At 39.6% G+C, this 24,283-nt stretch overlaps 1 protein-coding gene across 7 annotated transcripts in view; it reads right to left on the reverse strand.

Moving 5' to 3' along the window:
• The window catches only part of GANC (glucosidase alpha, neutral C), an 83,588-nt gene that overhangs the window by 53,132 nt on the left and 6,173 nt on the right, over positions 1 to 24,283 (reverse strand). For 4 of the 7 annotated variants that reach the window (XM_074393804.1, XM_010339591.3, XM_003928964.3 and 1 more), the window contains exons 4-6: positions 13,504 to 13,631; positions 6,257 to 6,439; positions 1,588 to 1,633 (exon numbers count right to left, since the gene is read on the reverse strand). In XM_074393804.1, the coding sequence (XP_074249905.1) occupies positions 1,588 to 1,633; positions 6,257 to 6,439; positions 13,504 to 13,631 (357 nt within the window). Of the gene's footprint in view, positions 1 to 1,587; positions 1,634 to 6,256; positions 6,440 to 13,503; positions 13,632 to 15,479; positions 15,502 to 18,400; positions 18,555 to 24,283 lie in introns of those variants that run through there. The other 3 variants (XM_074393806.1, XM_074393805.1, XM_074393807.1) reach the window with 3 other exon arrangements.

A 24,283-nucleotide genomic window follows, 5' to 3' on the forward strand; every position in this document is an offset into this window, starting at 1 on the left:
CTTTGATAAAATTCTATATCCCTTCATGTTAAAAACTCTCAATAAACAACATATTGATAGAACATATCTCAAAATAATAAGAGCTACTTATGACAGACCCACAGCAAGTATCATATTGAATGGGCAAAAGATGGAAACACTCCCTTTGAAAACTGTTACAAGACAAGGATGCCCTTTCTCACCAGTGCTACTCAACATAGTATTGGAAGTTCTGGTCAGGGCAATCAGGCAAGAGGAAGACATAAAGCATACTCAAATAGGAAGAGAGGAAGTCAAATTGTCTCTGTTTGCAGATAACATGATTCTATATTTAGAAAACCCCATCATCTCAGCCCAGGAAATTCTTAAACTGATACACAACATCAGCAAAGTCTCAGGATACAAAATCAATGTGCAAAAATCACAAGCATTCCTTTACATCCATAATAGACAGAGAGTCAAATCATGAATTTGCTACAAACTGATAAAATACATAGGAATACACCTAACAAGGGATGTGAAGCACCTCTTCAAGGAGAATTACAAACCACTGCTCAAGGAAATAAGACAGGACACAAATAGAAAAACATTCCATCCTCATGGATAGGAAGAATCAATATTGTGAAAAGTGCTCTTTTGAAGGTACATGTGACTGTGGATGAAGACAGGGAAGATTTCTGGGTAGTGTCCATTCTTCACAATTCAGCAAAATAATCTTTTAAAAATAGAAATAAGAACATGTATCTTTGCTACTGAGAATCTTTCCAGAGTTTTCCTTTGCTCTTAGGACAAACTTAGAAAGGTTAACATGGCTTGGAAGAAAGTAAGCTCCATGATAAATGGGGGACTTAGATTTTTCAATGATGTCTCACCAATTCCATGAACAATGCCTGGGATATAGGAGGTACTTAACAAATAATTGTAGGAAAAAAGAATTATTACAAATCTCTCCACAGAACTGCCCTGCCTATCTCTCTAGCCTCATTACATAACCACCCTCCCCTTTCCTTTCCTTCTTCTAGCTAAAATAAATATATATTGCATACATATTCCATTTCTTCAAATGTGCTCTGTCCTACCTCCAGATCTTTGAATATGGAGTTTCCTTTACCTGGAATGTTCTTTCCCAACGTTTTTACTCATGTATACTAATACATCAGTTTCAGCTTTAACATTATTTCCCTCAAAACATCTTTCCTGACCCTCATTTTGGCCAGGTCTGTCATATTTCTCTATAGCACCATTTTGTAACAATCTTCATGCTTATAATTACTTACTCAATGTCTATCTTTGCCAATAGATTCTAATTTCTATGAGAACATGTTTGGGATTTATTTTATTCAAGGCTGACTATCCTTCCCTAGCAATTGTGCCTGGCAAAAAGCAGGCGCTCAGGAAGCATTTGTTTTTATGAATGAATGAATGAAGAAATGAATGAATGAATCAATGAGATTACAAGGTGAGCCAAAGAAATGGGTGGTCCTATTTATATGCAGTAGACCATTTAACAAGCACCCTTCTGCAGAAGGAAGAAAGAGAATTCCGTATATGCCCCAACATTATGATGATGGTGAAAAAGATAACAACAAATGGATCAATCTAGATTACCTGAGAGGTGTCCACTGATGCCTCCTCCTCGTTTTCTTTAGCAGTTCTGTTTTAACATAAATAAAGTTGTTTCACTCAATGGCAAGACTGAAAAATTTTGTTCAATGATAAAGATTTTCATTTACAACTTCTGGGACCCCATAAATTATATCCTTCAACATATTAAATACAACATAATTAGAAAAATTAAAATGGGCCAGGCGCAGTGGCTCACGCCTGTAATCCCAGCACTTTGGGAGGCTGAGGCAGGTGGATCACGAGGTCAAGGGATCGAGGCCATCCTGGTCAACATGGTGAAACCCCGTCTCTACTAAAAATACAAAAAAAAAAAAAAAAAAAAAATTAGCTGGGCATGGTGGTGCGTGCCTGTAATCCCAGCTACTCAGGAGGCTGAGGCAAGAGAATTGCCTGAACCCAGGAGGCGGAGGTTGCGGTGAGCTGAGATGGCACCATTGCACTCCAGCCTGGGTAACAAGAGCGAAACTCCGTCTCAAAAAAAAAAACCAAAAAAATAAAATAAAAATGAAGCCAGGCACAGTGGTGCCTGCCTGCAATCCCAGCTACTTGGGAAGCTGAGATTAGAGGGTCACTTGAGCCCAGGAGTTCAATGACAGCCTGGGTAACATGGTGAGATCTCATTTTTAAAAAATAAAAAAACATTTAAAAATCAGTTTATAAAATTGCACAGTAATGATGAACATTAATCTAATAGCTTGATTTCTTAAAAAATGTAGAAGTACTTGAATTTTCTTGTTAACCCTGTTAAAAATACTTTTACCATTTTTTATTATGAAGGTTATACATGCTTATAATATTTCAACAAAACCGTAAGCAAAATAGAACATAGCTCCCCTCACTTAGTGTGACTCTCCTCACTCCTGGAACACAGCACCATAATGTACAGTCTTTTGGAATGATTGTGACAATTTATTCTTCCACCCACAGTTGTATGAGTGCTCATTTCCCTACATTCTTAACAATGCTGGACCTTATCAATCTTTCAGTCTTTGCCAGTCTAAAATTGTAGAAAAATTAAATGTGATTCAATTTGTATTTTGATGAGCATGAACGACATAGGCTAACTTTTATACATTTAACGAGCAACAGAGTGCAATCCTGTCTCTCCAAAAAAAAGGAAAAAGAAAAAAAATTTAGTGAAAAATACATTACAAAAGAATGTATACAGTATACTTTTGTTACATAAAAGTTGTTTTAGAAAAGACAAACCCAAATAATATATTGTTTGGGAATTGATAATATGTGGGAATGCTATTAAAAACCCCAAGAAGGGATTACACCTGTAATCCCAGCACTTTGGGAGGCTGATGCAAGTGGATCACCTGAGATGAGGAGTTCGAGACCAGCCTGGTCAACATGGTGAAACCCTGTCTCTATTAAAAAGACAAAAATTAGCTGGATGTGGTGGCGAGCACCCATAATCCCAGCTACTTGGGAGGCTGAGGCAGGAGAATTGCTGGAACATGGGAGGCAGAGGTTGCAGTAACCTGAGATTGCACCACTACACTCCAGCCTGGGCAACAAGAGCGAAACTCTGTCTTAAAACAAAACAAACCCCCAAACACAAGGAAGTGATTAACACAAAATTTACTAAACTGGTTACCTCTGACCATAAGTTATACTATGCTAACACCAATCAAAAGAAAATGGGAGTAACTATATCAATTTCAGACAGAACAGATTTCAGAGCAAGGAAAATCTGGGGGGATAAAGAGGGATATTACAAAATGATAAAGGGATCAATACTCTAAGCAGACATAACAATCCTTTTTTTTTTTTTTTTGCGATGGAGTTTCACTCTTGTTGCCCAGGTTGAAGTGCAATGGCGCAATCTTGTCTCACTGCAACCTGGGTTCAAGCGATTCTCCTGCCTCAGCTTCCCAAGTAGCTGGAACTACAGGCGCATGCCACCATGGCCAGCTAGATTTTTTATAGTTTTAGTAGAGACGGGGTTTCACCATGTTTGGACAGGCTGGTCTCAAACTCTTGACCTCATATGATTGACCTGCCTTGGTCTCCCAAAGTGCTGGGATTATAGCCATGAGCCACTGCACCCAGCCCAATATAGCAATCCTTAATGTGTATATGTACCTAACAGAGCATCAAACAATATAAGGCAAAAATTAATTTGCTAAGCTTTTTAGTCATTGTTAGGATGGGGTAGTGACTTCTAAGCTCCTTACATGCCAGATGGGAAACTGGAAGTCCTCAACTTTAATTTTGTTCAGGGGGTGTGTGTGTGTGTGTGTGTGTGTGTGTGTGTGTGTGTCTATATTAAAGCTTATTTTTTTCTTTTGTTGCTTTCTGAGTAGAATCAAAGCTTAAAAGGTGTAAGTAACCAAATGTATCAATCTTTTCCTTATGCTCTTCAGTTTATGTCACACTACCACAATTACAAAAATATTGTTCTATACTTTCCTCTACTTCTATGTCTTGTTATGTTTAATTTTTATTCATCTGCAGTTTATTTTTGTTAATGTTGTGAGGTTAGAATCTAACATAAAAATTTTCCAGTTAGATCATCTAATTTTCCTAACACAAATATAATTATAAATGTAAATAATGGAAATATAAAGCAGTATAACCTCTATGAAAGGCAATTTGGCAATACCTATCAAAACTACAAATGCACAAACCATTTGATCAACAACTATACTTTTATGACTCTATACTACAAATATACCTGTATATATGCACAATGACACATATTCAAGGTTATTAGTAAACTAATTAGTTGTAAAACAAAATTAGAAACAACTTTAAATTCCTCAATAGAGAATTTACTCAGTGAATTATGAGACAGTCATTTAACAGAAATTACATAGCTGCTTTAAAGAAATTAAGAATTATCACATTGTTAAGAGAAAGAAAGCAAGGTGTAAAATAATGTGTAAAGGTGGTGTCATTGTGTCAGGAAAGGAAAAGTCAAAGAATATATATAAAATATACATATATAAATTGTTTCTGAAAGGATACACAAAGCACTGGAAACACATTATTATTATTATTATTATTATTATTATTATTTTAGACAAGTCTTGCTCTTTCACCCAGGCTGGAGTGCAGTGGCATGATCTCAGCTCACTGCAACTGCCTCCTGTGTTCAAGTGATTCTCCTGACTCAGCCTCCCAAGTAACTGGGACTACAGGCATGCGCCACTACACCTGGCTAATTTTTGTATTTTTAGTAGAGACAGGGTTTCAGCATGTTGGCCAGGCTGGTCTTGAACTCCTGACCTCAGGTGATCCACCCGCCTCGGCCTCCCAAAGTGCTGGGATTACAGTACTTTCAAGGATGGGAAGTGAGCAGCTAGAGGACAAAGGGTAAAGGAGACTCTTTACTATACAGAAATGTAAATTAACATATACTCCTTTGTACCATGTACCTCTTCTACATAATAAAAAAAATCAACTTAGGAAAGAAAAAGCAACCTTTAAAAGAAAACAAAATAATGAGGGTTTACAAAAGAAAAAACGTGTTTTTTTTTTGGGGGGGTAGTGTTTGTTTTGAGACAGAATCTTGCTCTGTTGCTCAGGTTGGAGTACAGAGGCATGATCACAGCTCACTGCAGTCTTGACCTCCTGGGCTCAAGTGATCCTTCCACCTCAGCCTGCCAAGTAGCTGGGATCATAGGCAAGTGCCATTATACTTGGCTAATTTTTTTGTATTTTTTGTAGAGACAAGGTTTCATCATGTTGCCCAGGCTGCCCTCAAATTCCAGAGTTCAACTGATTTGCCCACTTCAACCTCCCAAAGTGTTATGATTACAGGAGTGAGCCACTGTGACTAGCTAGAAAAAAAGGTTTTAAATATAAAGAACATGGGGAGTGGGTACACAGATATTTGTTACGCTATTATCAGTATTTTTCAGTTAAACAAGTACTTAATATTGATAAGGCACTAACACAGTAGGTGGAGAGATTATAGGGAGTTTAAATTTTCTTCTTTTCAATGTTTCCTAATTTGCCTATGATGAACAAGTATTAGTTCTAAGATGAGCAAATAAGATATTTTTAATATCAAAATTTTAAAATGGAAATGAGTTGAAACCCAGAAAAAAAAACTATGTTTAAATAATGGAAGTTGGATGATTTCTGCAGATCATATATAATATGTTCATTATTGTGATAACAATAGAAAGAACTACAGACTAAAAGATTTATTTAAAACAGTATTGGTAAGAATGGAAAAGAATCTCCTCCTTACCAACACTTCCTAATTCATGTGAGCAGCCCACACAAACAGCTTTGATCAAGCAGATGGTACCAGAAAATTCCTGGACAAGTATTCAAGTCTAGGGTAATTTGTGTTATTATAAGGCAGTGAAGTGAAATTATGAAGGTATGCTAGTTCACATTAACATTTGTTGGGTCAACAGAGTGCTTTAATGGAAGGGTATACAGGGTAGAGAACACCATCAGTCACACACAGGACATGTTAAGAGTGTAACATTTACAAAAGTTTGGGATTTATTATTGTCATAAAGCCTGTATTCACCTTCCCAGGTGAAAAGATAAAATTTCTCAGAACGATACTAGAGCAAATAAGGCAAACCAATTTTCTATGGTGATATGTTATCTATATAGGCAACTGATATTCATAATCAGGTTATCTTAAGGTCTTTATGTGTCAAGTAATGTATAAAAATACCTTTGTTTGTGAAGAATCTGTAGATGCTCAAAGTATAATTGGCCCAGGGAATTTATGCTCATCACAACCTCTTCTTCAGACACCAAGTCTATCTTGAATGGATTTGCTGTGATATGACACCTGAGGTCTCCTTTTTCATTTGCCAATATCAGACTGCCTGTATCCCCTAAGGATGGAATCAGTCTAGAAAACAAAGCAGGAAGAGAAAAATAAGCTGCTACAGGTTTACATGACCCTATGTGATTTGCACTTACAAATAATTAGTAAATCAATATTCATGTGACATAGCCATATATAAGGCAATAAAGAAATGTAAATGAGAGCACTGGCTTTGGTGTCAAAGAGCTTAAATTGAGCATAACTCTACCATATACTTCATAACTTTGTATAACACAGTTATCCAACCTTTCTAGGTCTTGGTTTCCTTATCTGTAAAGTGAAAATAACAAAACAAACAACAAAGTTTTTGGAGAGAATTAAATGAGATCCACATGTGTAAAGCTCTTGACACAGTGCCAGACACATTTTAAAAAAACACTCAATAATGTTAGCTATCATTATCGTCATCACCTGGTCTGGAAAGTCTAGTAACTTTCTAGATTTGGTGCGTAAAATAAATATTGTTTTTCTTTCTCATTCCAACCACATACTCAGAAACTGAGGAAACAATGCAGATTGAGTCCACAGTGAGATGGAACCAGGTCAAATTAACTTATTTATTCCCTGATTCTCACCAGCCTCTAACTTCCCAGATACACTCTTAGGACGTTTTAGATCTACAAGAATTGTGTAAGCTCAGACACAACACTTAAAATCCCCTCAAAGCTAGATATTTCCCTTTCTCCAGAGCACAGTGTCCCTAGTAAATGTTCCCAGGACTCTTTAAGGAAGGTAAAATGAGACAGTTTATGTTCTTATTATGTCTTTTCAGTCCTTCTCCATGGATTGTAGTCCTCCTCTTCAAGCAAGATACTAACTCTGGAGTTGGCTGAGAGGCTGTGTCTCACTCTTCATTGAACCTAGACAGAGTTCTTTTGATTATTCCATTAAGCAGGACTTTAGTCCATACATTTCAGTCTACTGCGCCCCACCATAAATTGCTTACTGCCCCAAGCATTAAACCATTTGAGTACTACATGGGCCCTACCACATATAATGTAATTATGTTCACCCTGTCTCTGACAACTAAGTGTTTCTACTCCGCCTCTGCTACCTGGAGTCTCATCATCTCCACTGAAATCAGGGAGACCATTTTAATGGCATCATTTTCCACCATTATCTCCAGCCCACAAGAGGAAGATGTTCACTACAATGCTTTCCAAGTGCTCTCTCATCAGTTTCTCAGTGAAGGGGGTATGTTCTGGATTCTAGTGGGGAACAGAATCCAGAGGGCCTAGATGAGCTGGCTGCATGAGATGAATCCACTTCAACATTTCTTTCTCTCTAAGTCTATAGATCATTTCCTCTATACTGTGCCAAGGAATTCCTGATATCTCAGCTTCATTCAGCAGAATCCATAGCTGAGTTCAGAGTATAATTAAACAACTAAGCCATCAATTTGAGCCATTCTCAGCTGCCCAAGCTAGCATATCAAATCTACATTCTCTGGTACATGTACCTATGTCAATAAAATTAGCCTTATCTAGAATTAAGTCCCTTCTTTCTGGTCTAGAAATTCCTCAGAAACCATTTCCATGCATATTTCCCAGTTTTTTGCCATCATATAGTCTTATAGTTATTCAGGCATGTAAGCCTTCTCCTCCTGGGTTTGACTGTAATTGGCTCTCTGGGCACGCTGGGATCTGACTCTGATGATGGGTTTGGAGGCAGTGAAGGATGGTAGGGGTTGGGCACAAGGAGCAATGGAATCCCGTGCCTGTATATTTTAGGTGAGGTCAATACAGGGTATCCAAGCAAGGCAGGATCAACTTTCACCTGCCCTTGTAGGAGGAGTTGTTTCTGCTGAAATGGCAGAGCCAGTAAAGTTCTGAGGTTTGACTATTTAGAATTATCCAACTCCTCCCAAATGTTGTTATTCAATTTTTAAAAAATTGTTAATTTTGTTAGAGACAGGATCTTGCTCTGCTACCCAGGCTGGAGTGCAGTGGTGTGACTAGTTCACTGCAGCCTTGAATTACTGGGCTGAAGCGATCCTTCCACGTCAGCCTCCCGAGTAGCTAAGACTGCAGGTGTGTGCTACCATACCCAGTTAATTTTTTAAATTTTTGTAAGCCGGGCGCGGTGGCTCAAGCCTGTAATCCCAGCACCTTGGGAGGCTGAGGTGGGTGGATCACGAGTTCAGGAGATGAGACCATCCTGGTCAACAAGGTGAAACCTTGTCTCTACTAAAAATACAAAAAATTAGCTGGGCATGGTGGCGTGTGCCTGTAATCCCAGTTACTCAGGAGGCTGAGGCAGGAGAATTGCCTGAACCCAGGAGGCAGAGGTTGCGGTGAGCCGAGATCGTGCCATTGCACTCTAGCCTGGGTAACAAGAGCGAAAAAAAAAAAAATTTTTTTTGTAGAGACAAAGTCTCACTTTGTTGTCCACTCTGGTCTATATCCCTTGACTTCAAGCAATCCTCCTGCCTGGACCTCCTAAAGTACTGGAATTACAGGTGTGAGCCACTGCACTCAGCCTACTGTTCAATTTTGAGAAGTCCTACATTTTCCCAGTTAATGCCTGAAATTCACAGACCTGATGAGGCTGTGAATTCAAATTATGGCCTGATTCAGTGATCTGCAATATCAAACTCTGCATCTGATTTTCAGTTACATGTAACTGCAGCTACAGGAGATAGGAGGACTTTTAGGATTGTCACAGAAAACTATCAATCTTCTGACAATACCTTGAGCTAAGAATCTAAAACCCTGAGACCATTGTTTTCTTTATTTAAACTCTTCAGTGAAGTTGAAGCAGCCAAACCACCTCAGAGCTCTGAATTCTGCTTGATAATAATAATGCAGTATGGCCCTACCCCTTTGCTGGCTTTCAATAGGTTGCTTTATTTTAGTTGTCTACCAGTAGTCATTTAAGTAGCACTGCCACAGAATTTTGTACTCTATTATTAGTTGTATTAGTTTGGCAGGGCTGCCATAAGAAAATATTACGAACTGGGTAGCTTGAACAACAGAAATTTATTTTCTCATAATTCTGGAGGCTAGAAGTCCTAGATCAAGGTGTCAGAAAGTTGGGTTTCTTGTGAGGCCTATTTCCTGGGCTTGCAGATGGCTGCCTTCTCACTGTGTCTTCACATGGTTGTCCCTCTGTGCCTGTGTCTGTGTCCTAATCTCTTCTTACAAGGGCACTAGGTATAATGGATTACAGCCTACCCTCATGACCCCATTTTAACTTATTTACTGTTTTAAAGGCCCTATCTCAAAGTATAGTCACATTCTGAGGTACCAGAGGTTAGGGCTCCACACCTGAATTTTGAGGGGACACAATTCAGCCTGTAACAACAGTATCCCATCCTCTATTAGTAAATACATCCTCACTGCCTCCAAATCCAACTAGGTCAGCCAGCCAATCTCATATTCCCATCCTTAAGGGACTGTTGCTTATACTCATTTCTAATACCAACTACTATATTGACCAAGGCTCAATTGTAGAAAACAAAAACAACTCTGGCTATTTTAAGCAGAAAATAAATGACTTCATATGAATAATTTGTTGCTTACAACCTCACAGGAAGGGTTGAGGTAGTAGGTTCTAGGCTGCATGTCCAGGAATGACCCCTAGTACAATATTGCATAACTGTATGGCCAACTGACCTTCTATCTTAGCTAGAATCAAGAAGCTGGATTATTAGAAGTCACTATGACAACTGCTGGGCTCTAGGATCATGCCACCTTAACTATAATTCAGAGGTGAATAAATCATGGCCCTACCTAATGGCTGGATACTCACTCTAGAGGTGCCAAATCCATATAAGCAAAATGCGGAACTCAGTGCTGAAATCAAAGTTTTTTTAAGTGCATCTGATCAGTGGAAACTAATTACATCAGAAACTGTAGCTACAGAGGAGTCTGGGACATGAAGAAATGTAGGTTTTAGCTTTCCATTTACTACAGTAGCCAAAGGCCCTCTGGAAAGAAGTCAGAACAGAAGTAGAATATCACATTTACCATACTAAGTCAATTATCACCTGGACCCTAAAACATGGCAAAGACAGCCTGGAAAAAGAAAATTACAGATTAACTTACCTACGAACACAGTGTAAAAATTGTGAAGGCTCAGCAAAGTCTCAGGATACAAAATCAATGTGCAAAAATCACAAGCATTCCTCTACACCAGTAACAGACTTAAAGAGAGCCAAATCAAGAACAAACTGCCATTCACAATTGCTACAAAGAGAATAAAATACCTAGGAATACAACTAACAAGGAACATAAAGGACCTCTTCAAGGAGAACTACAAACCACTGCTCAATGAAATAAGAGAGGACACAAACAGATGGAGAAACATTCCATGTTCATGGTTAGGAAGAATCAATATCGTGAAAATGGCCATACTGCCCAAAGTAATTTACAGATTCAACGCTATCCCCATCAAGCTACCAATGACCTTCTTCACAGAACTGTAAAAAAACACCTTAAACTTCATATGGAATCAAGAGAGCCCACATAACCAAGTCAATTCTAAGAAAAAGAACAAAGCGGGAGGCATCACACTACCAGACTTCAAACTATACTACAAGGCTACAGTAATCAAAACAGCATGGTACTGGTACCAAAACAGAGATATAGACCAATGGAACAGAACAGAGGCCTCAGGGGCAACACAACATATCTACAAACATCTGATCTTTGACAAACCTGACAAAAACAAGCAATGGGGAAAGGATTTCCTGTTTAATAAATGGTGTTGGGGAAAACTGGCTAGCCATGTGCAGAAACTGGATTTCTTCCTGACACCCTACACTAAAATTAACTCCAGATGGATTAAAGACTTAAACATCAGACCTAACACCATAAAAACCCTAGAAGAAAATCTAGGCAAAACCATTCAGGACATAGGTGTAGGCAAGGACTTCATGACCAAAACACCAAAAGTATTAGCAACAAAAGCCAAAATAGACAAATGGGACCTAATCAAACTCCACAACTTCTGCAGGGCAAAAGAAACAGTCATTAGAGTGAGTTGGCAACCAACAGAATGGGAAAAAATTTTTGCAGTCTACCCATTTCACAAAGGGCTGATATCCGGAATTTACAAAGAACTAAAATAAATTTACAAAGAAAAAACAAACAAGCCCATTCAAAAGTGGGCGAAGGATATGAACAGACACTTTACAAAAGAAGACAAACATGAGGCCAACAAACATACAAAAAAATGCTCATCATCACTGGTCATTAGAGAAATGCAAATTAAAACTACATTGAGATACCATCTCACACCAGTTAGAATGGCGATCATTAAAAAATCTAGAGACAACAGATGCTGGAGAGGATGTGGAGAAATAGGAACACTTTTACACTGTTGATGGGAGTGTAAATTAGTTCAACCATTGTGGAAGACAGTGTGGCAATTCCTTAAGAACCTAGAAATAGAAATTCCATTTGACCCAGCAATCCCATTACTGGGTATATATCAAAAGGATTATAAATCATTCTACTCTAAGGACACATGCACACGAATGTTCACTGCAGCACAGTTTACAATAGCAAAGACCTGGAACCAACCCAAATGCCCATCGATGATAGACTAGACAGGGAAAATGTGGCACATATACACCATGGAATATTATGAAGCCATCAAAAATGATTAGTTCGTGTCCTTTGTAGGGACATGGATGAACCTGGAAACCATCATTCTGACACAAGAGCAGAAAATCAAACACCACACGTTCTCACTCACAGGCGGGTGTTGAACAATGAGAACACATGGACACAGGGAGGGGAGCACTACACACTGGAGTCAGTTGGGGGGAAATGGGGGAGGGATAGTGGAGGGTGGGGAGTTGGGGAGAGATAGCATGCGGAGAAATGCCAGATATAGGTGAAGGGGAGGAAGGCAGCAAATCACACTGCCATGTGTGTACCTATGCAACAATTTTGCATGTTCTTCACATGTACCCCAAAACCTAAAATGCAATAAAAAAAAATTGTGAAGGCTGTACTAATAAAATAAATCCTTCAGGATAGTAGAAAATAATATATTGTGGCCAAGGGGTTATATGTATGGATTGATTCAATTGCCAAAGTACAAAAGCCTTGAGAAACAGTCTCTTTTAAATTCTTATTTAGGGCAGGTGTGGTGGCTCATGCCTATAATCCCAACACTTTTGGAGGAACAGGAGGGAGAATTATTTGAGGCCAGGAGTTTGAAACTAGCCTGGACAACACAGCAAGACTGTCTCTATTAAAAGAATAAAATTAAATTTTACTCATTTATTGGCATATAGTGTAGCACAGTGAATAGATATATTTTAAACTTTTGATGATTCTATAATAACTGAATTAATTTCTCCTTATAATCTATTGACCTTTTATAAGATTTTCATGGAAAAAATAAACTACATAAAACTGTGGTAATGATACAGTGAAAATTAAAGCATCTGGTATAATCTTATATTCCTTTAGTGAAATAATATGAAAACATAATGAAAACCAACCAGTAAAACTGAGTTCAAACATCACTGGAAAGTGTTATGAGAACAGATGAAGGTTTTGCAAGTACTTGAAAATGCTTTAGTCCCCAAAGATTGTTTTTCACGTAGACATTATTAATTTATCTTGACTCTAACTAAAATTACATGTCAGACTTCTGAGACTCACTTTTAATTAAAAGTGAGTCTGTCTAACTGTGTAAATTACTGTAAGCATGGGAGTTTGGCTTGCATATTAGAGCTCTGGAGCCCTGCTGTTAATCTGAGTGAGTAAAGTAAGTAGCTTTCCTTCTACTTGCTCCAATAGTCTGGCTAATAAAACCACTTTCTTTGTGAGAAGGAGAGCAGGGATCAACGTTCTGCTTCTCCCCTTTAAATAAGTCCTGACAAATCAAATGGTGGATGAGGAATAAACAGAATGGATAATAAGGAAAACAGATAAGTTGATCCCCAAATAACTGAACGCATTAAAAGTATAGCAAAAAACACAATTACTTTTGCACCAACCTGTAACTCTGCAAATGACTGCAGTTTTAAATAGCCAAAGCAGGAGGTGCACATAACAAAATTTACTACTCAAGATACGAAAAAAGAACATATCGGGTGTGTCTTTAAGATACCTCGCTCCTTGGCTTACCTTACAGTGCTTGGCTTGCTTGTGAGGACATCAGGAACTTCATACCTGGGTTTTAGAGGACTCTCTTCATTAATCTTAAGCCTGAAAATGTTTCCTTCTATACCATAAATTTCAGCCAGGAGAGGAACCTGGAAACAGACAAGACATTAGCTTGAACAGGTTATCCAACTGATGGCCAATTTTGTACAAATTACAATACTTAGAAAAGTATTTGTTTAAATTATGATAGGCCAAGCAAATTGGAGGACACTGGCATTTTTTTTTTTTTTTTTTTTTTTTTTTTTTTTTTTTCAGAAAAGCTCCCCAGTCTATGTAGGTACTTGCTTCGCTATAGCTGTGGTAGCAACAAGAAATATCTCTATATGTGTTCTGTGGCTAGGTCAACATACAATTGTCCAAACCAGGATCTTTAGAGTGAAAGGAGTCTCTATTAATAATTACAGTGAATGACTAAAATCAAACTGAAATTGATTCATTTACAGCTGGGAATAGGCCTGGGGAACTTTTACAAGAGGCTGGGGAATGTAGGTAAAATTCTGCCTATGATGGGACATGGAAACAATGTAAGAACCATGAAGATAATACAGAATTTGAAAAATGAGACACAGAACAACAAGTTCTAGGATAATAGAAATGACTGGATTCAGGCTACAAAATGAGGCAACTAGATCAGAAAAATATTTTAAGACCATGGTTTTCAACTGGTAGGCTATACCACACTAGTCAATTGCAAATTCTTCATGAAGTATGATGCCAAGTTTTGGTTATTACTGGTGCCTGAGTTGTTACCATTATGTCTGTTAAATGACGGCTAAGCTGGGTAAGTTGTGTGACATAGCATAGAATGGGTACAATGTGGTGCAAGTAAAAGATAAGAAGTACGGAGACTATCAAGCCAGAACCAGAAAAGTGATGTTACTGGAACTTTGCCTCTTGTGAATACAAGGAAGCAATCAGGGCAGTTAAACTGTAACGTGATACTGAACAGTGACCAAGTAAACAGTGCTATGGCTGTGGATCCTTTTCTAGATATTCTAAGACAGGGATATGATGCAATAGTTATCATACTGTAATTACTGCTTACATGTTTAATGTTCTTTTATATATTTAAACTACTTTTATTATACTATCAGAATTTTAATATTTGGAAATATGTCCAAGTCAAAATAAAGCTCAAATTCTGTTTATGTATTCTCTCACTAAACATATATTTTCTTTTTTTTCTTTTTTTTTTTTTTTGAGACGGAGTTTCGCTCTTGTTACCCAGGCTGGAGTGCAATGGCGCGATCTCGGCTCACCGCAACCTCCGCCTCCTGGGTTCAGGCAATTCTCCTGCCTCAGCCTCCTGAGTAGCTGGGATTACAGGCACGCGCCACCACGCCCAGCTAATTTTTGTATTTTTAGTAGAGACGGGGTTTCACCATGTTGACCAGGATGGTCTCGATCTCTTGACCTCGTGATCCACCCGCCTCGGCCTCCCAAAGTGCTGGGATTACAGGCTTGAGCCACCGCGCCCAGCTAAACATACATTTTCATTGCTCTCTCAAATTCAATTCAGTTAACATTTATTTGGCATCTATTATTGCAAAGACTAAACTTTTGGGGATGCTACAATTCACAGATAAAAGAGATGTAAAGCTAACACAGAGCATTCTGTGATAAGTGCTAAAGTAGAAAGGCAAGAGATTAAGAAAGGGGGTTATTAATGACAACTGTAGGGCGAAGAGTCCTGGACGTTCTCTGGAGGAGTAAAGGGCCACAGGAATAGTAGGACTTTGAGTAGGCAAAAATGGGCAAGAACGTTTTAAGCAGGGGGACATAGGTTGTCTGCCCATATATGATTAACAAATTGCATCTAGTTATTCACTCAGAGATTGTTCCATTTTCAGTAAAATAGCTTTCTCTGAAAAAAAAAAAAAAAAAAAAAAAAAAAAAAAAAAAAAAACCACCAATTTTTGTTTAAATCAAAGACTGACCTGTATATTCTGTTCCTCAGGCTGCAGCCCAGGTGGAAAGAAGAGGGAGCAATAACCCTGCTTTCACCATAATGACTTCATGTATAGATCTGAGCTAAATCCCATTTCAATTTTAATTCAATTTAGCAAACTTATGTTAGCAAAAATTGCTCTGAAATTTAGCAATATTGAGTCATTCTTTCTTTAAATTTATCTATCTATTTATATATTTATTTTGAAATGGAGTCTTGCTCCATCAAAAGGAGTCTTATTTTGAAATGGAGTCTTGCTCTGCAAGCAGGCTGGAGTGCAAAGGCACAATCTCAATTCACTGTAACCTCTGACTCCTGGGTTCAAGCGATTCTTGTGCCTGAAACTCCTGAGTTGCTGGAATTACAGGTGTGTGCTACCATGCCAGGCTAATTTTCGTTTTTTTTTTTTTGAGACGGAGTTTTGCTCTTGTTACCCAGGCTGGAGTGCAATGGCGCGATCTCGGCTCACCGCAACCTCCGCCTCCTGGGTTCAGGCAATTCTCCTGCCTCAGCCTCCTGAGTAGCTGGAATTACAGGCACGAGCCACCATGCCCAGCTAATTTTTTGTATTTTTTTTAGTAGAGATGGGGTTTCACCATGTTGACCAGGTTGGTCTCGATCTCTTGACCTTGTGATCCACCCGCCTCGGCCTCCCAAAGTGCTGGGATTACAGGCTTGAGCCACCGCGCCCGGCCTAATTTTCGTATTTTTAATAGAGATGGGGTTTCACCATGTTGACCAGGCTGGTCTCAAACTCCTGACATCAAGTGATCCTCATGGCTCAGCCTCCCAAAGTGCTGGGATTAGAGGTGTGAGCCACCATGCCCAGATTTTTTTTTTTTTAATCCTTAATCAATGAACAGATTCATTCTTATCTCTTATTATTACCAACATAGCTTTCTTGGTCCAGGCACTACTTTCCTTAGACTTTACTATGCATTTGCTCCTATGATCTGGGCTTACGTGGTTTTTTTTCTTATTAGCCTTTTTTTTTTTTTTTTTTTTTTAAATATCAGCAGACTCCCAGAAATCTAGTAAGTAAAGCCACCTGGGTTAAAGACAATGGGGAATTGCTCAGTGTCCTACCTTAGAGTCCCCTGCCTTTCCTGTATTGAGTCCTGAGGCACCTCTGTGGAAACCTCAGGGCTTGGTGATGACAGTTCAAAAGCCACCTCCCTGGGGCTTAACTGCCAGTTCTTTCCCAATCCTTCTACTACATCCTTGCTCTTTCAAAAAGTCTGGACATGACTGTTATATTCTTCTACCTAAAATAGTAAGAATTTGTAGATATTCCTTTTTTATTTGCTGGGACTTGCTAGATATTTATAAATAAAATAATATAAACTACCAAATTTCTTCCTCCTATTAGTGATGATTGGAAATGACAATGAAAAAATACATTAAGAATTACAGATGTTGGACTCTTAAATTTAGTATTAATTCTTAGATAATATAAGTAGTCACTCAAATTGCAGCCAGATCAATTTATGTAAAATAAATGAACATACATCTAATAACTTTAAACGGATAGTTAAAATGAGGTAAGAGAGCATGGCTTTTGCTCTTAGAAATATTTTAGACGTGCAATGGGTAATGCATGCATAGAGCCCCAGCTACTCAGTGGGGCTGAGGCAAGAGAATTGCTTGAGCCTAGTAGTTTAAGGTTACAGAGCACCATGACTGCACCCGTGAGGTGCACCACTGCCCTCCAGCCTAAGCAACAAAGTGAGACCCCATCTCTGAAAAATAAGGTTTGTTAATGTCCATATACACAGAGAAGCTGACATAAATCCTCAAAGAAAATAATACATTTTGGAGGTTCATTTTAGTACTATAAGCCTCTACTCAGTTTTTCATATACCTTTACTCAGAAGCCCACCTCTCACAGGCTGGGAAAAAATTCTCTTTTCCTGTCTTATTTCTCCCCTACTAAATAAAAGCAATTAAAACTTGGTGGTTTGTTATCCACAGTCCAGTCTTTTTTATGGTCACATAGGCAAAAATATCAAATATTTTATAAACATCATGGTGTTTGTTAGCAATAGCTTTGTCTATGTCTTCAAGCATAGGGCTGATCATAAACACATTAAAACAAAAACTTTTTATTCATCAGAACTTGGAATCACTACTCATAAAGACCATAACAGAGTTAACAGAACAGCCGTAGAACACATATTTAAATTTGCAGTGGGTGTTAAGTAGGAAAATTATGACTCGGTCAACACCTTCCTAGATAGGTTGATCTTGCTTTTCCTGAAGCACAAGGACTCTTCACTATTACATAAAGAATTGTAACCTAAAGGGCCTAGAACATGAGTGACCACCTCTCAGCTGTGAGCAAGACCTCCCAGGATCCAGGGAATGAATAGTTCACTAAATTGCTGTAGGGTACTAATTATCCCTTCCACATTTGTAGCCAGTTGGTTTATTGCAAGCACTGATTTTCTACAAAGAATACTGGCAACCTCGGCCGGGTGCAGTGGCTCCCACTTGTAATCCCAGCACTTTGGGAGGCCGAGGCGGGCAGACCATGAGGTCAGGAGTTTGTGATCAGCCTGGCCAACACAGTGAAACCCCATCTCTACTAAAAATACAAAAATTAGCTGGGTGTGGTGGCAGGCACCTGTAATCCCAGCTACTCTGGAGGCTGAGGTGGGAGAATTGCTTGAACTCGGGAGGTGGAAGTTGCAGTGAGCCAAGATCACGCCACTGGACTCCAGCCTGGTTGACAGAGCTAGACTGTGTCTTCAAAAAAAAAAAGAAAGAATATTGGCAACCTTTGGCTGGGCATTGACCTGTTCCCCAAGGACAATTAGCCCTTCTGAAATTTTGGCCAATTCCCAAATTAGCTGCCCGTTTCTGGCCATTTCTGCAGACACAGTACTGGCTAACAAGTGGTAGTTGTGCCTCCTCTGCTGAGAAGGTGGCTGGTTGGGCAAAGCCACATTTTCATTAGGCTTAGATGAAGAAGCAAGGGGTAACTTCACAGAGGTGTTCAGAGATATTCCTGCATCCTTGGAGATGCTGCTGGAAGTGTTGTCTCTGGTGAAATTTTACAAACAGGCTGCAAAAGAAAATAAGAGTGTTGCCAAATGGTCACCTATATAATGAGAAAGCATCATAATTAGCAATATAAAGTAGATTGCTCAAGACATCTTCGCTAGCAGTGCTATTGAAGCCAGACTCAGAAGACAGCATACATTTTTCTTTGCCTAAATAACAAGACTAGATCTCTTTTCCTCAATCCAGATCAAACTTTTACTGAAGATAGAAAACTGACAGTAGCAGGGAAAAAAACAGAACTATTGAGTTCTAAAAAAGCAGTCAACACCTTCCTGATCACTTTTCTTTTCAGATTTTTTCTGGAAGCCACTTTACTAAATATCTACCTGAGCATTCTGTCATCAGAAATAAGCACGACACTATATTAGGACCCTACGTGAGAAAACTTAAGCATCTGAACCTGCAACTGGCTTTCCTCCAAAGCCTGGATGTTCTGACCTGGCAACAACATACCAGCTTGTTTTGTAACAGATCTATGTCCTAGGAACATCATGTTTGCTATGGACTGAATGGTGTCTTCCCAAAATTTGCTATGAAAGCTCTAACCCACTATATGATGGTATTCATAGACGAAGCCCTTGGGAGGTAATGAGGTTTAGATTAGGTCACTAGGTTGAGCAAGTCCTCAGGAATGGATTAATGCCTTTATAAGAAAAGACCAGGCCAGGTGCAGTGGTTCACGACTGCAATCCCACCCAGCACTTTGGGAGGCCAAGGCAGGCAGATCACAAGGTCAGGAGTTTGAAACCAGCCCAACCAATATGGTGAAACCCCTGTCTCCACTAAAAATACAAAAAAATTAGCAGGGCATGCTGGCACATGCCTGTAATTCCAGCTACTCAGGAGGCTTAGAGAAGAGAATTGCTTGAGCCCAGGAGGCGGAGGTTGCAGTGTGCTGAGATCCCGCCACTGCACTCCAACCTGGGTGACCGAGCAAGACTCAATCTCAAAAAAAAAAAAAAAAAAAGACCAGAGGTAGGGCTAGGGTACAGTGGCTCACGCCTCTCATCCCAGCACTTTGGGAGGCCAAAGTGGGCGGATCAATTGAGGTCAGGAGTTCAAGTTCAGCCTGGCTAACATGGTGAAACTCCAGCTCTACTAAAAACACAAAAATTAGCTGGGTGTGGTGGTACACGCCTGTAATCCCAGCTACTTGAGAGGATGAGGCCGGAGAACTGCTTGAACCCGGGAAGTGGAGGTTTCAAGTGAGCCTAGATCTCGCCATTGCACTCCAGCCTGGGTGACAAGAGCAGAACTCTTGTCTCAAAAAAAAAAAAAAAAAAAAAAAAGATGAGAGAGCTTGTGCACACTCTCTCCACTATGTGAGGGCAAAAGAAGGCAACCATCTACACACCAGCAAGAGTGCCCTCACTAGTCAGTGAAGCTGCTGGTATCTTGATCTTGGAATCTGCAGCCTTTGGAACTGAGAGAAATAAGTATCTGTTGTTTAAGCTGCCCAGCCTGTGGTACTTGATTATGGCAGCCTAACACAATGTAAAATGAAGCTTGGTTCTGCTTCCTGGTTGTTTATTAAGGAGCAGATTGGGGAAGGAAATTGGGAGGAAGAAATTCAAAAATTAACAAATCTTGACAACTCTGAATTACTGATTTAAGGGTTGTAAAGATGTACAGGCAGGCAGGCACCAAGAGTATTGGATTTGTCAGAATCTGCATGATCAGTGCAATTTGAGAACTGTAGCTGTGAGCTGAACATGATCCTCCTAGACCGTGAGCTGTCCTTCTCAACCTGAAATAAAAAGCTATCATTCTGAATAAGTGTATGTATGCAGTTTATTTTAAAACTTCAGATCACACTCAAATCATACCTTGATGTGCAGTCTACACCCATCTCATCCCAGAAACCATTTTTAATAGACGTTCTTTGTTATTTAAAAAAAAAGAATTTTGAGGCAGAGTCTCACTGAGTTGCCCAGGCTGCAGTTCAGTGGCACAATCTTGGCTCACTGCAACCTCTGATTTCCAAGTTCAAGCAATTCTCTGTCACCCAGGCTGGAATGCAGTGGCGCGATCTCAGCTCACTGCAACCTCTGCCTCTTGGGTTCAAGAGATTCTCCTGCCTTAGCCTCCAGAGTAGCTGGGACTACAGGTATATGCTACCATGCATGGCTAATTTTATTTTTAGTAGAGATGGGGTTATACTATGTTGGTCAGGCTGGTCTTGAACTCCTGACCCTGTGATCCGCCCACCACGGTCTCCCAAAGTGCTGGAATTACAGGCGTGAGCCACTGCACTTGGCCTAATTTTTGTATTTTAGTCGAGACGGGGTTTCACCATGTTGACCAACCTGGTCTCAAGCCCCTGACCTCAGGTGATCCATCTGCCTTGGCCTCCCAAAATGCTGGGACTGTAGGCATGAGCCACTGTACCTGCCTAAACGGGAATTTAAAAGAGTCTGTTTCTCAAGACTTTTGCAGTTTGGCAATTGAATCAATGCATACGTATAACCTCTTGGCTATAATATCCTACTACCGTGAAGGATTCACTTTATTATATTAGTATAGCCTTCATTATTTTTACATTTATGTTCATAAGTTATTCTGTAATTTTCTTTTTCCTTGCTGTCTTTGCCATATTTTAGGTCAAGTTTTTTTGGACAATGTCTTACTGTGTTGCCCAGGCTGCAGTTAAGTGGCACAATCTTGGCTCATTGCAACCTCTGCCTCCCAGGGTCAAGCGATTCTCATGTCTCAGCCTTTGGAGCAGCTGGGATTACAGGCATGCCCAGGTAATTTTTATTTTTAGTAGAGACAGGGTTTTACATGTTGGCCATGGTTGGTCTCGAACTCTTGGCCTCAAGTGATCTGCCTTCTTTGGCCTCCTAAAGTGCTGGAATTATAGGTGTGAGCCACCACGGCCAACCTAATAGAGACTCTTTCACTATGCAGTGAGCTGCATACAAGATGCAGGCAAAGTTAGCAATCACCATCATCTCTGTTGTCCCTATCAGACTGACAGAGGGCATGAAACCTTATGTACCTACTAGTCATCTCAACACCACATGACAAGGAGGACATTAAAATGAAGTTCAGTCCAGAATTTCAGGGTGATCTCCCAAAATATATATTTGCATACATTTGCCTGAGATGCATGCAGATTCCCTATGTGGTTTCAATACTTCTAACACCTGAGCATGAAGTCTGTTCCAAGAGGTCCTCAAAGTTCTCACTCTTGGGAGCTATGTTGCTGATGTTCCAGATAATTTGTCCTTGTTTATCAGTTTCCTCAGCTTCCTTCTAAGTCAGGGGCTGTCTTGTGCTGAGATCCTGTGGTTCCTCCTGGACTGTGGTTTCTTTGCCTTTGAAGACATCCAGTTTCTGGGCTCTGGTCCTGGCACCTCACCAGAACAGTACTGTCTCTTACATTTTCAGGATCCAAAAAGAGAAACTGATCTACAGTAATGTAAAATAGCATATATGGGTGTTCACCACAAACTGGTATCACACTGTGTTGAGAATTTTCATTTTCGCTCACCACTGATATTCAGGGTGATTCTGCCTTATTTACTTTGCCTCAGGACATGTCTTCACGACCAGGTGCTCAACATACTAGGCTTCCTCAAGGATGGGCAGGGATTCTTGCCCTGATCATGGACAACTACAAGTCTCTCAGGTTAGACGCCACGGAAACAAGAAGGAAAATAAGAGAATGACAAGAAAAATGAGACATGAAGATTCCTGACATTTGGTCAAGGCCTAAAGACTCCTAGAAGGCCTCTGGTGGACTTAATGCATTTCCTAGAGCCAATTGTTTCTGATGACCCTGAAAACAGGGGTTTGACTGGATGTCAGGCTATGAGACTACATGCAAACAGTGGTTGGCTCTCCAGAAGGAAATTAGTGCTGCCCATTTTTTCCATGAACAGCTATCAAACTAGGCTACAAAAGGATATATTAAAAACATTATAAACTTGGAACCAACCCAAATGACCATCAGTGATAGACTGGATAAAGAAAATGTGGCACATACATACCATGGAATACTATGCAGCCATAAAAAGGATGAATTCATATCCTTTGCAGGGACATGGATGAAGCTAGAAACCATCATTCTCAGCAAACTAACACAAGAACAGAAAACCAAATGCCACATATTCTCACTCATAAGTGGGAGATGAACAATGAAAATACATGGACACAGGGAAGGGAATATCACACATGGGGCCTGTCAGGGGGTGCAAGGCTAGGGGAGGGAAAGTATTAGGAGAAATACTAATGTAGATGATGGGGTGATGGATGCAGCACACCATCGTGGCATGTATAACTGTGTAACAAATGTGTGTGTGTGTGTGTGTGTGTGTGTGTGTGTATACATATATATATATATATACACATATATATACATGTATGTATTATAATATGGATATAAAGTGAGATATCCATATATATGGATATAAAGGAAGGCCTGAATCAGCATTAGAGATCAGAGAACCTATGGCTTTGGGGGTAACATGAGCTGAGAACTCAAATGTAACAAAGATATTAGGCAAGAGGGCAAATACCTCCAGAAAAATGGGTGGTGTAAGAATCAGCACTAGGTTTTGGAGAAGGCTAACTGCCTCATCTGTGCAGCTAAGAGAGATGAACTAAGTGCACTGTCATAATAACCATGTTGTAGAAGTTGAGGACAGAGGCTGGGGATAGAGAACACAGAACTGTTGATATGATTCTAGCTCATATTTTAAATTTGGGCAAGAAAGTTATGGAAGAGGACTCCATATGACTAAAATCTCTATAACTCCATAACGAAGGTAGTTTTCCTCACTGTACAGTTGCTCTTTCTGTCTGGGAATAAAGTTGGGACCCATTTCTACATTAAAGGCCTTACAAATATTATGGAGAACCCACTAATCTAGGGCAGTTTTTGTTCTGTATTCTCTGATGTGTTTCCTGAGTACAGCGCTGCAGGGCAGAAACTATGGTAGTCACACTGTTCACAGCTTTGCTATAAACGTCAGCTTCCCAGACCCAGGACTTGTTAGTGAGGTGGTGCAGTTATTATCCAAGCAGCTAGGGGACCCAGACCTGATGGCCTTAACTGTCTTTCAGTGATATGAACCACCAGTTAAGTCAGATTGGTCTGAAAGGCCTTAGAAACTTAGGATGCCTTTAGAATGCAGGGAGGATCTGGAAGTGAGGGTCAGGTTGAGGGCATCAGGTAGTGGTGCACAGTCACACTTCCTAGCACAGCCCATAGTGCTTCTTCTATGACTGGCCCATCTAAAGTAACATGACAACTTCACTGGTGAGATAAAGCACTTAAGATATACTTCTGTAACCCTCTCAGAAGGCATTAACTAGGTAACCTACTAGTGAAGTAGCTCAGGTGACAGAACACTGTTACTTAGGCTTTCAATTGCATAGTCCCTTTGCCTGTCCTGTTCCCCCAGCTCACCTGCACTTTGAGATTTGGACATACACTGAATTTGTACCTTGCTCAGGCTGCATGTGCACTGTGTAATAGTGTTAGAAAGCATGTGGGTAGTGTCTGACAGATGCAGGAGAAAATTTGGGTTACTAAATATGAGACTTAGGGCAAGTAATTTTCTAGACTTCATTTTTCTTATCTGAAAATTGGGGACAACATAATGTACCTCTTAGATGTGTTATGAAGACTAATTTAAAGGAAATAGCGTTTGTCAAACATTTAGGAAAACATCTGATACACAGGCAATGTAAACTGATATTCATATGTCTATTATAGTATTATTA

Source organism: Saimiri boliviensis, chromosome 2, assembly GCF_048565385.1.
Source record: "Saimiri boliviensis isolate mSaiBol1 chromosome 2, mSaiBol1.pri, whole genome shotgun sequence".
In the NCBI taxonomy this organism is placed as follows: domain Eukaryota; kingdom Metazoa; phylum Chordata; class Mammalia; order Primates; family Cebidae; genus Saimiri; species Saimiri boliviensis.